The sequence below is a fragment of the Triturus cristatus genome, chromosome 8, assembly GCF_964204655.1.
Source record: "Triturus cristatus chromosome 8, aTriCri1.1, whole genome shotgun sequence".
Lineage (NCBI taxonomy): Eukaryota > Metazoa > Chordata > Amphibia > Caudata > Salamandridae > Triturus > Triturus cristatus.
Window position 1 is genome coordinate 1,408,832,152 of NC_140591.1, and position 18,941 is coordinate 1,408,851,092.

The 18,941-nt window shown below is 48.5% G+C and overlaps 1 protein-coding gene across 4 annotated transcripts in view; it reads right to left on the reverse strand.

Moving 5' to 3' along the window:
- LOC146805832 (N-acetylated-alpha-linked acidic dipeptidase 2-like) overlaps positions 1-18,941 on the reverse strand; it is a 768,743-nt gene that overhangs the window by 572,726 nt on the left and 177,076 nt on the right. For 3 of the 4 annotated variants that reach the window (XM_085623135.1, XM_085623133.1, XM_085623136.1), the window contains one exon: positions 3,714-3,838. In XM_085623135.1, the coding sequence (XP_085479261.1) occupies positions 3,714-3,838 (125 nt within the window). Of the gene's footprint in view, positions 1-3,713; positions 3,839-4,912; positions 5,060-18,941 lie in introns of those variants that run through there. The other variant, XM_085623134.1, reaches the window with a different exon arrangement.

The following is an 18,941-nucleotide window of genomic DNA, read 5'->3' on the forward strand; positions in this document are numbered from 1 at the left end:
TTCTTGTCAAGAAGTACCACTACACTAAAGCTCGTACATTCACCAATAGGAACACATCATGCCAGCATTCCAAGTGCTTTATTGACTCCTTATTGCCAAATGCTCTGCCTTCAAAATGCTCTGCATTGCCTACAGGAACATTAGTGAGAAGGTTTCATTCGTCATCCAAGTTAAGCTCCAGACACACAAACAACAAGACTCTCCATTCTAGACAAGCACCTTGACTGACCCCCCCCCCCAACCCTAGAAGAAGCACATCACTGAATTACCTCCTCCTTACAAGCTAAAAAAACTATAGAATTTCATTAGGACAGATAAAATGAATGTTGTACTTGGAATTCGAAAGTAACTAAAAAGACAGGGCTCTTCCCAAAAGAATAATGAAGGTTTGTAATGACCAATTAACAGACTGTAGTGAAGAGGAAAAAAGGAGGAGAGAAGGAAGAAAAAATGAAGAGAAAGAAGAAGAGGGAAGGAGGACATTAGAATGTGGACCATAGTGGCCCAAGAACGTATTCCCGCTCCTGGTTGGTAAGCATGACTGCATCCACAACTATCTCTCTTGTTTATTCCCCTCCAGATTTAAAAGATTCTAAAAGATGCAGCAATACGAGAAGCACAATCTGCTACTCATCACACATGACAACAAAAGCTTTCCTATGTAGGCTATAGATATATCCTATCCCTACCAATCGAGGGCTGTATTACAGGAAGTGCCCCAGGAGCTCAACAGGCATGTGCGCTCCCGGGCACTTTGGAATTACAGAAGGGGCCGTAGACATTATGTGGCCCCTTCTGTAATACTGATAGCGCTATTGCACACGTAGCGCAGGCGCTACCTCAAGAGGGCATTCCCTTATTTGCATGGGGGTATGACCCCAGGCAAAGAGGGAATGTCTTTGCCTCTGAGCCTGGAATGTATTATGGACTTCGATCCAAAGCCAAAGAAGCTGTCAAGAGGCATGCTGAAAGTGCACCACAAAAAGGTGGCACACTGTCAGTGCGCCCACTGGGGGAGGGAGAGGGGGTCCCATGGAGCACCCACACATCATCTTGCAGTTGGGAGCAGTCACTCACTGCACCTGCCTGCAAAGGGATATCTAATCCCTCCTCTAAGTGTAGGTGGGTTGCTGCCTGCACAGTGAAACAGTGAAACACGGAGCAGCTTTGAAGTAGCCACTTAGGGCCTAATTATGATGTCTGTGAATTTACATCTGTCCTACACCGTAGCGGTCTGTAACCGCCCGACCTTGTGTAGGTGGTTCCAACTGCAGTATTACGATGCGACTGCCCAAAGGCAGTCGCAAACATCCATTTGTCAATGGATGCATGTGCAGCGGGCGGCATAGGCCTGTAGCACAAGTTTTCATTGACAAATGGATGTTTGTAAACATCCCTGTACCATATGGCAGACACCACTCGGTGCAAGGATGTTCCCTGGCGCCATTGCAGAGGACCAGGGGAAAAAAGGGGTCCTGCTAGGGGCCCCAAAGACACTTTCCGACAACCTTTTCATGTCGGAAAGCCCAACATGAAAAGGCTGTCGGGGAGTGCCATCATTATCGCAATGGAGGAACCGAGGCTGGCTCCGCCGTCATAAGGGGATTATGGTGGGCCGTCAGAAGCGCCGTGGACGGTCCCTCTGCCCGCTACACCATAGTGCAGCGGGCAGACTGCAATGCCAGGCTGACCGCAACCAACAGTTGGTTGGTTGCGGTGCGCCCGACATTGGAATCGGGCCCTTTGTATTTCACTTGAATGTGCTGCCCCCAGGGCAGCACAAATTTGTGGGTGCCCCGAAGGCAGTGGCTTCTCTTTAATAGGGCTCACTTTCCCTGTTAACGCACGCCGCACCCATCTAAAGGTGCACCATGGCGCAAACAAGGAAAGTGTGCGGTTTGTGTAACAAGGGCCCATATATCAGTTAATATAAAGCTTGTGCATTCTATCCCTACTAGCTTAAGCACAGTGACAGATGTCAGCATAAGAACACAGCACTGTTCATCATATGCGACACCAAACTGACTCCAACACAGGCCGGCCACAATGCAATTACATTTTCTTCCAACCAAGCACTCAGTACGGTGTAGTGTGCCACCCGTCTCCTTATGAGCTTTCAACAGATGGTGAGGGGTGTTAAGTGGTATGAACAACAATCTACATATGTAATAAAATACAATGTCAAAACCAAACACCCACAAAATACCTCCTGCTCTCAAACAACGAAGCTGAACCACTGTCACCAGAAACTCAAATCACACAAACATTGCTACGGCCAAGAAGACCGCATGTCAGCATTGAAGAAAACAGCTAAACACATTGCTAGCTTCTTGTATACCAGAAATATGCAGTCGTTGTAAATGGCAGATGTTACTATACTCCCAAATTAAGGTAATCTCCTTCTGCTCCTCAGAAGCATGAAAGGCTGAGTCACATGAACTCGTGGCTTACATTACACACTGATGTAACCAAGGACTGATTAACTCGTCAGCTGCTCGCATCTGACAAGTGGCCACATGTCAAGTGCAAATCCTGCCCATAGTCTGGAGGCGATGACCCCATGCCACCAGAAGCGAATGACGCGTGCCCGGGCTTTTCTTCTACAAAGGATTGATTTACAGCTCGCACAATACATTTTAACTTGTTAAATGAAAAACTAAGACTGGATCACCGTGGGGTTGGTGAAATGGAGTCATCTTGTATCTCAAGGCAGTAGAGAGGCACCAGCTTCAGGGGGTGCCAATGGAGGGATCCGGAAAGTCTTAATTTTGATCTATGACTCGTAGGTCATAAGACAGAAGCAAATAAATAAAACCGCAAGAAAGAATAAACTATGAAACAGGCGAGGGGTGGCGGCTAAGGGTTGGCAATGGAACCAATTAATTTCCGCCAAAGTGAGAGGATAAAAGGTGCAAAGAAAAATAAGTAGAGACAAATGGAATGAAAGTGTTGGAAAGATGGGAGAAACAAAAATGCAAAGAAGGAAAGAAAGTAGAATGGAAAGGAGGTTAGATAGAACGAAGAAGAACGGAAATAAAGAAGAAGATGGAAATGAGAAAAGGAAAAAGGGAACCTTTGCTCTGCTGAACAATTCCAGTGGGAGTCCTAGAAAGGGTTCATTTCGCGTTTGCCTCACACACTGTGCTATGTTTCAAAGAGTGGGTGTATTTTATTTTTCTCACGACTCTTTTTTGCAACCTTACACCTGTAGCCACTTCCTAGTGTGTTCGCCAGCAGCAGGGACATTCTCTTTCAACGCCTCACAAAATCCCAGCATTCAAAGTGATACTGTACCGAAGCCAATGCCTGAAACCGGTTTGGGAACACATTTGGACCGGTTTCAATGGAGTTTTAACTCCTAGTTCTAGTCCTGCAGCTGAAGAGCAGGTTAAAAAAAACATAGGAGATAAACTGCTCACTTTGACTTGAGACGCCTGTGCTGTCAGAGAAGCCTCAATACAGCCATCGAACAGGTGCAGCCAGTTTGCGGAAGAGCACACAAAGCACCTGCTGGATGCAGGACGAGTGCGTCTGTGCAACGTGCACTTCGATGCGATAGTGACATCTAAAATATTCAAACCAGAGAATGTATTAACATTTCCCAAAGCATAATTATGTACCCGTTCAGTCCAAAACTGGATATGTTTTTAGGATGTAGTTTTAGAATTCGGCGGGTAAAGAAAACGCAAACAGCAGCGAAGTTGTTAACTTACCGATGAGGACTCCCAGAAGGAAACAGGCCACGGCTCCTATGATGGCGACACACCAGACGCGGCGGGTGTTGCTGCGAGCCATTTGTATGGTGCTCCAGTGCCCGTCCTCGCCAGCTCCGGCGTCCCTGCACAAGCACAAAAAGGTTGTTTGAATGGTTCGGAGTGCTGACTGCAGCTTAATGTAGGTCTTTTCAGGTAAATGTAAGCTCCCTGCCGCCACCTGCTGGGCCAGTGGTGAAAGTGAATGAAATAAAAAGCAGGGGAACCTTATGCGAATAGAGGCGGGGGGGGGGGGGGGGGGGTGAGTGAGTGAGTGTGGCGGCTGGTCAAAGGCGTGGCTGAACAGACAAAATGTTTTATAACTTTTCTCAGTCTTTCACCTTCAGGTAGGTAACTACATATAATATAACGTACAGCGTAAATTACAGATGCATACAAGTTATGTTAATCTAAGGGAAACGCACTATGTACATTACGAAACCTCTATTGATGCACTGCAGAGGTCTTTGTCTGTAACCATAGCATACATGCCAACATTTTAGGACAGGGAAGTGGGAACTTTTCAAAGAAAACTCGAGAGAATGTAATTTATTTTAACCCCATTTTTGGCTTGAAAATCGGGAGTCTCCCATCGGAATCGGGTATAGTGGCATGTGTGCAATAGAGCCACAAAACGGAATCCTGGTTGAAGCAATGGAGAATAGTGACTTGCATATGTTTAGTGCTATGAGGTTCAAGTCTGTGACAGAAAGCACTGTGAATATGTAAGTTATTTTAAATTTGCTTTACACGGTAGAAGATAGGCTGCTACGAAATATGCAAAAAGGTTTAAGATAAAAAAGAGCTTCCAAAATATAGATTTTAGTCAATCACAAACTGTACATAATGCAATTTATTTTTATAGCTGTCCTTTAAAAGCACACGGTTCACAGCTCAGCTGATACCTCCCGTGCAATGCCACAAAAAAATGAATATATCTGTTTTATCAGGAAGCTTCAAGTGATTCCATCAACTAAAGCCAAATCTGTCTCCCAAGAACCCTTTACCTTTGCAGAGTGACTAGTGGTGCACATTTACATTTCTTCCAGGAAAGCAGGCACCCAGGCAAGCGCGATTGTTTAGGTGTCTGCCCCTCCCTCGGTTTCACAGACACTAGACACCCTGTCTTACACTTCAGTTGAAACACGAATTTAGGTTACCTTTTCACAAAAAGTAGGACAACCGTTGTGCTTGAATTAAAAAAGCACGGGCACGTCGTGAGCCTCAGATCTCGACCACTTCGACCACTATGCCACGCTCGTCCAAAGTTTTTTTTTTCTGCTTGTCGTGAAACTGTCATCACTGTAATAAATACATCGGAACTGTGTGCGTTTTTCAACTGCCAGACAGTGAAACTGCCCCCTGGTGTCAGGGACTGAATCGTGCTTGACGTCAGTGAATCAGTTTATAGGAAAAGCCAAGACACAACGCGATAATTTAATCTAAACTAATTACGAACACAATGGTTCACATGTTTACTGATAAAAAGTGAAAGGACCTTCCCCAGCCAAGATGGATGCTAAAACATCGTTAGCCGGGTCCATCCTGGTTAACTAGTCATCCATTTCCACACACAACTGAATTACCTGGGCCAATCAGTGTTTTACACCAGAAAAGTATTTTGCTAAATTCATGTTCTCTCTCAGCACTTTTCTCCTCGGCTGAGCTCACTCTCCTGGCTACTCATCAGTTAGTTGCAGGAGGCAGGATTTACAGCGCCTAGAGACCGTTTACTGTGCCCGACACACATGCCATCATCATCAGGGCTTTACCTGGGATTATAAAACTAGGGGGCCGCTCAAAGGGGCGTGACCGATGTAATTAAGGGCGGGGCTTAACAATACACAAGGTAAAAATCTGTGCTTAGCATAGTGTGCCGCCCGACTGGTATTTTGCTGCTTCTGTCATATATAATACAACCAGAAACATTACACCTACAACAAGTCTGGGCTATTGGCTTTGCCAATGGTTGTTAGTTGTGTAAGATAAATTAGCAACAACTATGGCTTCGTTGAATAGAATATTGAAAATGCATCAGTTTGAAATGATGAAACTGTGAGAGAACTATAGCGAGTCTCTTTGAAGTTACCTCAAAGGCAGTGAAGGGTGGGCCCGCTGCAGAGTAAAGATTTTTTTTCCCACCCTGAGGGAAAAAAATGGAGAGCCCGAAAAAGACCTGTCTCAGCACCTGCTTTTTAGTTCTCGCCTGGGCCAGCGCTTTAGCGCTGCTCTGGCGAGAGCTATAGAAAGCGAGATTTGGAAGTGCAAACGGGCCCCCAACTACAGTGCATGTGCGCCGGGCGCGCGCACCATTTGTCTGCCTGCTGATCACTTTCGCGGTGGCTTTGATGTTCTCAGTGATCCGCGCGGCCACTGAGAACATCAAAACGGCCGCAAAAGTGATCACCATTTGCCACCCCCTCCCTTATCCCACTTCCTGCTTGTGCTTCTGAGAGTTGAAGAAACTGCAGTAAGTGGAAGCTACAGAGGGTGTCTCTGGCAATGGTTAAGTTCATTCTGGCTTTAAAAATTTGGCTGGACTGTGCCCAGGGTCCAACTTGGTGGTGATGTGATTATCACGCCGGCAACTTGGTGGTGATGTGATTATCACGCCGGCAACTTGGTGGTGATGTGATTATCACGCCGGCAACTTGGTGGTGATGTGATTATCACGCCGGACGTCGAATGCCTTTTGTTTAAAGCCTCCCTCCTCCACTCCCCAGGGTGTGAGCTTCCCAGCGTGTGGTGTCTTTGCACTGGCATGTGAAGTTGCCTCCCTCTGAAGAGTGCCTAGCTGACGTCAGCCTCACAAGGGAGGGTACAGAGAAGACTACAAAGGGCACCTTCACTTATGGTGCTGGTATGGCATTTTCTAATATTTAACCACGTGTGAGAAAGGGTACAGCTGTCTTTGTTTAATGGAACACCCAATGTAAATATTACCTTGGACTTACGGTCCCGAGAAGAACCTGCACACACTAATATTGGTGTTATCTAGGACTGGTGCTATGAAATGGATCGTCGTACTCCACAAAGTTCACCAGTGGCCTCGGAAAATAACAGCGCACAGGCCCAGAAGGCCGCAGAAAGGTTGCATCTTCACCCTGGGCCTCCTCGGCGTGGCGTGTCATAGTTCACAGCTCCTTACTATTCTGTGTGGATGTTGCATGTGCTGGTTAAGAGTTTCGTCTGAAGCTGAGTTTTCATATTTTATCCAATAAACGGTCCGCACATGCAAGTACATTCAGGTGGCCCTAGATCAGTGCTCACTAGAACAGGCTGCTATTTTTTCAGAGTTTTTTTTTCTTTGTAAGTACTTAAAAAGCGTTCCCTTATGCCAGGTAAACTTTCATATTTTCAGGAAAAAGCCAAAATGAAAATTTCGCAGATGCTAAAACGTAGGCTTGCCTCAAGGAGTAAAAGAATACGCATGATGGCTGAGTCACTGGGGACAATAGCAAACGGAGTTCTGCAACTTATAGTGGGATGCTTTTGCCATGCCTCCCAGCATCCAAGGAAATTAATTCTCCTGCAGTCCATGTCTACCTCTACACCTCTCTCTCTACACACCTCTCTCTCTCTCTCTCTACACACCTCTCTCTCTCTCTACACACCTGTCTCTCTCTCTCTCTCTACACACCTCTCTCTCTCTCTCTACACACCTCTCTCTCTCTACACACCTCTCTCTCTCTCTCTACACACCTCTCTCTCTCTCTCTCTCTACACACCTCTCTCTCTCTCTCTACACACCTCTCTCTCTCTCTCTCTCTCTACACACCTCTCTCTCTCTCTCTATACACACCTCTCTCTCTCTCTCTCTCTACACACACCTCTCTCTCTCTCTCTCTCTCTCTCTACACACCCCTCTCTCTCTCTCTCTCTCTACCCACCTCTCTCTCTCTCTCTCTACACACCTCTCTCTCTCTCTCTCTCTCTACACACCCCTTTCTCTCTCCACCCCTCTCTCTCTCTCCACCCCTCTCTCTCTCTACACCTCTCTCTCTCTCTCTCCACACCTCTCTCTCTCTCCACACCTCTCTCTCTCCACACCTCTCTCTCTCTCCACACCTCTCTCTCTCTCTCCACACCTCTCGCTCTCTCCACACCTCTCTCTCTCTCTCCACACCTCTCTCTCTGCACACCTCCCTCTCTCTCCACACCTCTCTCTCTCTCTCTCTCTCTCTCTCTCTCTCTCTCTCTCTCTCTCTCCACACCTCTCTCTCTCTCCACACCTCTCTCTCTCTCTCCACACCTCTCTCTCTGCACACCTCCCTCTCTCTCCACACCTCTCTCTCTCTCTCTCTCTCTCTCTCTCTCTCTCTCCACACCTCTCTCTCTCTCCACACCTCTCTCTCTCTCCACACCTCTCTCTCTCTCCACACCTCTCTCTCTCTCTCTCTCTCTTTCCACCTCTCTCTCTCTTTCCACACCTCTCTCTGTCTACCTCTAAGTGGCAGCCGGAGCCTGATCGCACTGCTTGTCCTTTACAAATAAATAAAAAGGATTAGCATAGACAATAGGTCTCGCCTTTGGTGCCTTATAAGTGTTTAACCATGCAACAGTTAATGTTGTTGCACAAAGGATATTGTGCTGCCTATCTAAATACTTATACGGTCCCAAAAGCGAGACCTATTGGCTATGCCAATGCTTGTTAGAACTGCCGGTGCTGAGCACCAGCAGGACGTGACCCACTTAAAACATCATCATCATGAAACAGGCTGGACAGTGAATGGTGCATTGTATGAGGAGTGAGGGATGCAGGCTGAATAGTGAATAGGAGAAGGCACTGAATGGTGGGATGGGGGGGGGGGTGTGGGGGGTAAGCAATGAGCCAGGCAGTGAGCAGTGAAAATGGCAGTGAGCAGCCCAGAGGGCAGTCATCACTGATTAAGGCCCACATGAGTTGCCCAATAAATGGACTGGATTATCACCACTGCTCCCCCGCCTCCACCCAGCCCTCTAGAGCAGAGGTCTTCAAACTGTGGGGCGTGACCCCGGGGGGGGGGGGGGGTCGTGGAGTCCTAGGAAGGGGGCTGCAGATTCCCCAGCTTCACTTGTCCCTGTAAAAAGACAGCCATCATGGGACGGATCGTTATCAGCTACTTGCCTGAATGAAAGGCAAATGCGCTGGTAATCTGCAAGTGTAAAGGATGCTTGGGGGCAGTTCTGGCTCTTTGTGACGACAAAGAAGTGTGTTTTTTTTAGTTTAAGTGCAAAGAGTTAACTACTGGGCTGGGAAGTTCTTGCTTTTAATTTTAACTTGATTTACACAACCCTTAGTGCCCCTAAAGAGGTATTGAAGGGACAGTTATGTAAAAAAACAGAAAACTGCATTACATACGCTCTGGTATTATTAAAACCTACATTTTGAAAAGCGCCATTTTATTGTAAAACTAGTCACACGTTTTGCAGCATTGTATCTTACCCTGTGTGTAATGCAAGTATAACAAATGTACTTACGTATTCACAGTGCTTTCCATCACAGGCTGTGACTTTGTAGCAATAAAAATACACATCACTATTCTCCACTGCACCAATCAAGATTTAATTCTCTGGTTCTCTGGTTACACACAGACCGCTGCAGTGCATTAACTAATAGATGTTTCATAATGTACTACAGTCCATTTCCCACTGAGCAATTACTTATTTTATTTATTTTTCATTAAACTGCTGATTATTTTATACGTAGATAACTGAAGGTGAAAGACCTAAAAAACGTACAGAATATTTTGGGCTTATTTATGAGAAGTTTGCATTGCCAGAGCATCACTTTCTTTGATGCTCCGGTGGCGCAACCATCTCAACCATACCTATGAGGCAGTACAAAGTCACCCAGCATGGCTTTGCATTGCCTCATAGATATGGACTAATCAGTAAGACATAGCAGCGCAAGTCACTGTGTTGCCTTACTCTGCGTCAAGGAAGTGTTCCATGGGCTTTGTCTGGGGTTCCCACGCAAAGTCCATGGATTTTGATGCTGCCCCATATTTACAAAATCACGTAAACCATGGGCAGCTCCAAAAACTGACGCCTCTCCAGTGGAGGGGTAACGAGGAGAAATGTTTTAATTTCTCCTTGTTTTTTCCTCTTTCCATGTGTGCTGCATTCTGCAGCTCCCATAGAAATAGGAAACCGCCCCCAGCATTGTTTTGGTGAAGGAAGATTCCTCTTCCCGTACAAAAACAATTCTGCCTACGTTGGTGCTAGGCAGCAATTTGGGAAGGGAAAAGGACTGGAATGCACCGTATTTCATAATTATAGTGTATTCCTGCCCTTTCACATTGACATTTGACAGCGCCGCAAGAAGACTTGCAGTGCTGTCCTACGCCAATTCCTCATAAATAAGGCTCTTTGTTTTTAGCTACACCTTTGGCTACACCCCTACACTCAATGACCTTTGGTTTGCTAAACACTGTTTAATACAATTTCCCCACCGTAAAACCAAGTTGGGACCCTTCCTTCTAGTCAGGGTAAGAGGGATACACTACTGAAATGACCCCTGCTCACTTCCTTGGTAGCCTGACACGAGCAGTCAGGCTTATTTCAGAGGCAGTGTGTAAAGGATTTGCACATAACCAACAGCAATACACTGAAAACACTACAAAAGGACACCACACCAGTTTAGAAAAATATCCAATTCTTTATATATCCAAAACAAGGCTAAAACGATAAAAAACCAGCATACAGTACTTAAAAATATGCACTTTGCGGGGAGCTGGCGTCGGTCGGTTGGTCCAGCCTGCGGTGTGGGACGGGGCAGTGTGTCGCAAGACTTATGAGCAGTGCCCCAAAGCCACGGTGTGGTCATGGTTGTCAAAGTCAGTGATGGCGTCGGTGAGACCAGGACGGCAAAATGAAGCAAGGCGGTGCGGAGTGCAGTGCCCACAGGTCACGGTGCAAGCAACAGCTCGGCGATCATCATCAGTGAGACCAGGGTGCGGTGCAAGATGCAGCGGTGCCTTCAGGGCATGGAGCCAGCAGCAGTCAGTTACTTTCCCCCTCTGTTGCAACTGAAACCACGGTTCCAGAGGCGGTACCCAGAGGTCAGTGAAGACTTTGCGGTCCCTGAGACTTCAGAACAGGAGGCAATAAGTAAAGAAAATTCAGACCAGTCCTTTCACTGCCCAAGGTAGAAGCAGCAACTGCAGGCCAAAGCAACAACACAGCAAAGTTGCAGTACTCCTCTGGGCAGTTCTTCCAGCTCTTCTTGGCAGGTTCCTTGATTCCAGCGAGTTCTACAGTTCTAGGGTCTGGACCCAATAGCTATACTCAGTTTTGCTTTGTGCTTTTGGGCAGAGAGTGCCTGTGCCCAGCCCAAACCAGTTCCATTATCTCTGGCCCAGCTTACTGGCAGGAGGTGGAGACAGCATTGTCCAAGGCAAACCAGGCCCAATCTGGTGCAAGATAATCTCCTCCTACTACTATAAATACAGCCCAGGTCTATTCAGCTCAGCCCTGACTCATCCAGGAAAGGAAGCACACACCTTGACCTCCCCAGTAGCTGTCTGATGAGAATGCACATCCACAGCCCCTGTCACTCCAAAGCCAGACAGTCAATTCACAAACCCAGCAGAGGCACACAGGATGGCTAAGCAAGAAAATGCCTACTTTCTAAAAGTGGTATTTTCAAACACAGAACATAAAATTCATCTTTACTAAAAGATGCATTTTTATATTCTGAGTTCAGGCATGCTAAACCCAATTTCTCTATCTTGTCCCAATGGGAAGATATGCTCATAAGATGTTATAAGTAAACTCCCATTATCCTATGAGACAGATAGCCTTTCCATAGTGAAAAATGAAACACACTGTAATTCACTACCAGGACATGTCACACACACCAGTACAGGCCATACCCTTAATATACACGGCATCCTGCCCACAGGGGTACCGTGGGCCTACATTAGGGGTGACTTACATGTAAGAAAAGTAAAGATTAGGGCTTGGCAATTGGATGCACTTGCCAGGTCGACATGGCAGTTACAAACCGCGCAGACTCTACAATGGCAGGTCTGATAACCCTTTTCAGGGCTGCATGGGTGAGTGGCACAATCAGTACTGCAGGCCCACCAGCAGCATTTGATTTACAGGCCCCGGCACCCTCAGTGCACGAAAAATAGAACGATGGTCTAGCATCGTTTTATCTTTCGTTTGCCTGCTCTGAGCCAGCTTGCGCATGGAGGGGCGGAGCATGAGAGGGGGGAGGAGGAGTGTATGTGCACTCCCTATGTGCTCATGTGTGTTTGACCAGTCGTCTTAGGCCGACCAAAACACACATGCACACTTAGGTTTCTCCAGCACTGCTGCATTCAGCAGCCAGGCTGGAGAAACCCCACAGACTCCCTGGTAGGAGCGGAGTGCCTTTCCTGCCCGCTCAGGCCAATCCCCTTGCTGCTCTGCAGCACAGGGATTGGCTGGAAGTCTGTCGCAGGGGCTGGTGAGACCCAGGAAGAGGCCAGCAGGACAGACGTGATGCAAGAGGCGGCTGGCGGCATCAGGCATGTTTTTTCATTATTATTATTAACCTGTGCCTCCACGCGCTCTCTCCCTGAGCTCCCCCTACTGACCACCCTTTTTTAGTGGCGGCCGCCACTGGTATTTACTTAGTTATTTATTTAGGTATAACGGTTTCATTAAATGCAAGCCAGACCCACCAGGGTAGTAGAGTACTTTACAATTAGTTATATCATTTGTAGACGGTATACAATATGACGCTAGAGTGGTTTAAACTAAAGAAGGGAATAGAGGGCAAATAATCTCCCTCAGGGAGAATAATCTTCCGTGGGCATGAAGGGAGAATAAGCGAAAAAGAGGGGCAAGCACTGAGTAGGAGAAGGCTCTGGTTCTACCAGATAATAACATAGGCTAAGGCCAGCGTTGGTGCTGCCGGTGCACCATTCCTTTTTGGTGCACCCCCAATGACTTCCTTCTCCATGGATTTCCTCACTACTACCTTCCAACAGTGCCCCTCATCTCTCCATAGCCCCTCTCTCATATGCATTTAATTTATTTTATAGCTACTCATACCAGTAGGGTGTCTGAGCACTTTAGATCACACATACATTATACAGAGACAACGATTCATATGTGTATAAACCAGTCTTTAGGTAATATTACATAAAGCAATGAGGATTACATGGTGTCCATACTAGCAGACAGTGTACTTTAAGGTTGTTTGGTCTCGAAAAGCACAAACTCAGGATTTAAAACGTACCACAGTTGGGGTTGGCTTTTAGTAAAAAGAATGTATTTCTACCTAAACAAAACCTTATAGCAACATTAGAATAATGAAACACTGGAACAAAACGTAACATTATAAATTATACCATGCAGTTTGCATGCAGCTCTTTGATGACAGTTCATAGGTCACTGTGCCGTATTAGGAATGTAACTTATGAACTGCAAGTAGCAAAAGGATGTGTTTGACAAAAGCAGTAATCCTTCTGAGATAGCCACATACCAGACATTTCTGTGATGTGCATGGTACTCTTTCTTTGCACCATGCCTATCAACCCTCCGTGCTGGGGGGACAGGTGGCCAGCCATGATGGGCGATAGGACGTGCCCACAGCGAGCTCCTCAGCCCGCTTCTAAATCTTGCATAATCCTGCTAAACCTAACCATTAAATCACGCTGCCTAAGTATGATCCTTCATCCCCATAATTTCCGACTTTGTGGGAGGAGTGTTTTGGCGACTCACGGCCGCAAATGAAGAGCCAGAGCTGGGGCCCGGCATGAGGACTATGATATGTGCTGCCCGGGGCCTGGTGTAGCTGCGGTGCATGACCCCTGGGACCAGGTAGGGGCACCTGTACTGTCTCAGGGTGATCCTGTTCTGGGGCCCAACAGTTGTCGGGCTCCCTTGATGGCGAAAGTGCTTAGATCGGCTGAGCGGGCCGAGCCCGGCGGTGCTACAGGCAGAGAAAGTCCATCGGTGGCCAGGGGAGCCAGACTGAGAGCCTTCCAGGCCACACCTGAGGACTCCTTCAAACTGTGATGATGAGAGTGGGGATGGCCGGGGGACGGAGTCTTAAAGGCGGAACCGAAGGCCTTGTGGGTACTGCCCCCGGGTGCACTGGGAAGTCATGCCAAGGAAGCACAGAGGGGGCCCTGAGGTCGGCTAAAGGGAGGACCTCTAAAGGAGAGGTCAGCTTGCCCAGCTGCTGTGGGGCATTTGGAGGAGCCTAGGTGGGGTCTTGCAACAATAAACAGAGGACAGAAATGTCTGCAGTCACCGACTGGAAACTTCCGGGCAGATGCTTTAGCCCGGTAGGTCACTTCTCATGATGGCAAAGGCGGGAATGCCCTGGAAGTGTGCAGGCCTTGGTTCAGCGAGGGACTCATTTGGTATGTGGGTGCTCTGGACTGTTGAGCACCTGGGGTCTACTGGAGAGTTGTCACTGTTGGTATCCTGGTCAGGCCATGTGGCAGTGGAGAGCTGTGTGGATGTTCTGAGCCTAATCCCGTGTCTTTTTCTGGTGCTGACTTGTGGTGTCGTGTAGTTCCTATAAAACATATACAGGATCAGCGCGTTTAGACAACATACAATGCGGGCTTGGTGTCCAGACTGATCCAAGACACCCCCACCGAGTATGTTAGCCTGTATACCAGCTAGCTCACAGTGCCACTAGAAACTCCTCTTATCAAGGAGAGAATAGTTCTTGGCAACTATCGAACATGACAACCCTGATCCCTCAAAATCGTGGAAACAGCGCAATACTTTTGGCTCAGTCACTCGTGCTCACTTAGACTCAGAGAGTTACATAGAATAAACGATATGGACGTTTTCAAAAGGCATATATTGAACATCCGTCATTCTAGTGTAAAATAGGTGTGCTGAAACAACAACTTGACAATAACAGATATAAATGATTGGAAGCACTACGAAGGTGAAGGGATTGCAGATTTCCACCATTTTGCTATAATCATGAACATAGGCAAGTATAAAAAATACATGACAACAAAATGCGTACTGCTACGATGTAATCCTAATTAGATGTACCTAAGTGTACCTAGCATGTGTGTAGGTGTTGAGTCAAGAATCCTTCTAGGATAAAGTCAACCCCATTACCTGAAGTGAGAGACTGTTGGACCCTGTCTTGGTCTCGAGTTGGACACCCCGCAAGGGATGTTCAGACCAGTGCGAGCTGGAGTATATGCATGCAGGAACCTCAGCGTCTTGCGTCAGTGTCTTGGCATGGAAGTCGTTATCTCCTCAAACTATCTCAGCAACATGTGATGTTTATATACCCAAAGGTATCCCCAGAGGTTTTACCTTACTGTGCCACTGTCAGACTTAGGATGACATCGGGAATGAACCTTGTACATAGTTATTATGCAGGCAATGGTAGTCCTGCTGAGTTTCCGAGAATCCAAGGCTCCTCATGCATAATGTATGAGACTAGTGTTCAGGGAAAACCCCACGTTCTGTAAAAGGTACTGTAACTAGGAAAAGGGGCAGTCCTAGCAGCCCGTTACGTATGTAGTGTAGGGACGAATATAGGTGAAAGGTTACCCTGGCCTATATTGGGGTACCTATATGGAATATGGCAAGGCGTGGATAATTCACTGACACTGTGACAGGGGTTGTCATCCTGGTTTGTTACTGCTCCATGTGTCCCTCTGTGGATTCCCTGTGGCCGACTTTCCTGGGGGTTGCCGTTTGTCTACATACATCAACCTGTGGGTGTCCCTGGCTGGCCGGATGATACTGTTGTGGTTATCTGGAAGGCGCCCAATTGCTTTGGCTCTCTCGCCTACCTCATGCCACTTCTCCCTGGTAGTAGCTTCTGCCTGACCATGCAGGCTTGGGGGAATTTATGCCCTGGACTGTGTTGAGCGCTTCCAACAGAAAAATTGACCCTCCTCTCCTCCAATATGGGGAAGGATAGGCCCTATAGACAGAAGTAGGGGGATGCTATCGACCCTCACCAGACCACCCACAGACTCACTTGTAAAGAGCATCAGCCCACCCCGGAGCATTTTCTGAAACGCCAGGAGGAGCCATCATGTGCTGCCCTCCTAGAGGCGATACAAGGCTCAAGAACAGCGCTTTGGGGCCAAATTGCAGGGGTCTCCATCGAGATTCATCTGCTGCAAGCCGATTTTTGCAAAGTTGCGGACAAGGTGGAGAATGCGGAAACTAATATCATTTCCCTGCAGACGGAGTTCCGTCAGCTCAAGCAGCAGGTCTCCTAGCTGAGAGTGGGCTCCAGTGCACTGGAGTATCAGGTTCAGGATGTCGAGGGCCATTCCCGCTGGAACAATGTGTCCCTGTTGGGCTTCCCTGAGAGAATGGATGGACAGTCAGCGGAGCAATTCCTGGAACACTTGGTGAGGCACACCTTACGCCCCGTGGGCACAGAGCACTGGTGCCTGTTTCTCCCCTCAGTTTGAGAATTGTAACATTGCAATTTACCTTGACTATGCCCAGAAGGTCCAGGAGTGGCGCAAATCTTTTCTGGAGATGAAGAAGAGGTTGCACGCCACAGACCTTAAGGACATGCTCCTCTACCCGGCCAAGCTCTGTGTTATTGCAGCAGGGAAGTTGCACTTCTTTGAACATCCTGAGGAAATTTGGTCCTGGTTGAACACGTAAGATAGGCTCCGGTACACCCCTAGAGGGAAGCAGACCACTTCCACATCAATGGTGGGTGGCATGGGTGGAGGCACCTCAGAACCAGGGGTGGAGGCCAGCCGGTGTTGGGGGCCACCGGATGCATCGCATTCTGGGATGATGGCACCATGGATGCTGCATAGACCCTGGAAGTGCCGGAGATGCTGCTGGGTGGGGCCGCAGAGGATGGCGAGGCCTCAGACACTCCTTCTCAGTAGAGTATTTTTTTTGCTGGCACTATGCCTCCTTGATGGTCATTTGCAGTTTTTATGCCCACGGGGGACAACTTTCCTGTCTTCGTCTCTCCCACAGGGGAGGATGGCCATGGTGGCTACCGTTGCCTGGGGTTGCCTGTTGAGAAGTGTGTGCCACCTGTACCATTGTGGGGTCCCCTGTGCAGCTCTGTTCCTGACATTGAAGGGGAAGAAAGTTTGCCTGTATATGACGGTCCCCGCTTGGGGCCTGGGTGCTACATACGGGAAGCTAACTCTTTGCAGTTGATGTGCTCTTTTTAGGATGTTAGCTATATGTGCCTACTGGTTTGTGTCTGTTGTATTAGCGGGGGGAGAGGTGTTCTATCATCCTGACACATCGATCTTTTAAGGCTTGTATGATATTCTGATTTAGTCCTACTCGTCCGGGGCAGGTTCACTGGTTGTATGTTCTGTTTGGTTGATGGGTTTGTTGCCATCTTGTCGCAGGGAAGAGAACCTTTGCCTTCATACATGCTTTATGCAATAATGAGTAAGCCTGGATCTTTTAGTTTCCTCTCCTGGAATGTATGAGGGTTGGATCATATTAGAAACGCTAACAAGTTCTCTCCTTTCTTAAGAGACACAATGTGGATATTGCCTGCTTGCAGGAAACCCATGTCTCAGATGCGGAGGCTGCTAAGTTGGACAAGAAATGAAGGGGGCCAGTCTATTCTGCCAATTACTCGACTTTCTCAAAGGGAGTCCCTGTTTGGTTGTCTCCGTGGTCCTTTTTGCCCCTTCATTTTTTTTTTTTTTTAACATGTTTTTTATTGCAACATTTTCAGCAACATAACCATCGGGGCAACCGGCACCCCCTACAATCTCCGGTCATATTCCTCGGTTTAGCAACGCACACAGCCATTCAGCCCACATCCCGGAGGCCGGGCGGCGTAGATGGATAGTTAAGCAATGGAACACAACTATCGCCTCACAGCGGTGCCTGGTGCATGCCCCATGGGAGCCTCTGCTTTTCTGTCCCACCAGCTACATTCTTCACCCAACTCAGTGTAGCATTACCCTCCCACCGCCGGAACTCCCCCCCCTCCCAGCCCGCCCCCCCCAACTGCTGCTGCTGCGGGCCCCTCCAGTGGTCCCTAACTCTAATTCGTGCCAGCTATCTGGGGTACATCTATTGTCCTCAGCCTCAAGGAACTCCGTTCTCCTCACGCTCCCGTTCCGCTCGCTCGAGCCGGCAATCCTGCAGGGCCTGCTTGATCTGCTCCCATGCCCTTACCCACTCCAGCCCCGCTTCATTGTCCGTCCTAATCGCTTGGCGCCTTCTGACTTCACTCTCACATCCTGACCATTTTAGTAACTCGGAGAGCCACCGCCCGATCGATGGGCCCTCCCGGGACTTCCAGTGCCACGTAATCTCTCTCTGGGCCAACATAAGCCCCAAGTCTATAAATTTACTCGTCACTTTTGTCTTTGTTGTGTGAGGGAACCAGAGCAGCAGGCACGCCCCCATATCAAACTCGACCTCCCTATCCGTCGCAGTATTCAAGATCTCTCCCACCTCAGCCCAATACGACCCGAGCTTCGGGCACCCCCACAGCATATGCTCTAGTTCAGCTCCCAGTGTGAAGCAGCGCGGGCAAGCAGCCTCCTGCACCTTAAAGTGCCGGCTAATCTTTCCCGGGGTCAAATACGCCCTGTGAACGATGAAGAAGTGCACCTGCTGAAAGCGGGCATTCCCGCTACCCTTCCATGTCCTCCGCATGACGTGGCTCCAGACCGTGTCCGGAATGGGTTTACCTATGCTTTCCTCCCACCGCTCCTTTAGCGCCGCAAGCGGCTCCAACCCCTCCTGCAGCAGTCTAGCCTGTAGGCATGTCACCGCCTTGATCGTGCCCGCCGCCATTGCCACGTACTGGCAGGTTAGCGCCACAGTGGGCTCCTCCAGTCCCTTCCTCCAGTGTTTCTGTATTGCCGCGCTCACCGCCGCGTGCAGGAGATAACTCCCATCCGGGAGGCCAAACTGCTCCTGCAGAGCCCCGAAGGGGGCCAGCGCCCCATCGATATAGAGGTCCCCCACCATCTGCAACCCCAGCTCCTCCCATTCCGCTAGCGGGGACCAATCGCCTCCATGCGGCAGCGCCGTCAGCATCCCCAGCGGGAGCTCCGGTGCATAAGGTCTCACCGTCTTTGCTCTCCGCATGCTCCTCTGCCAGCATAGCCGGAGAGTCCTCTCCTCAATGGACAAGTCTCTCAGGTCTAACTTCTGTTGCATGATTATGTAAGACAGGACATGTCTCTGGATGCCCGTCCCCCGTCCCGGCTCCGGGCCCCGGAATACTCTGGCCACATTCTGTGTCAGCAC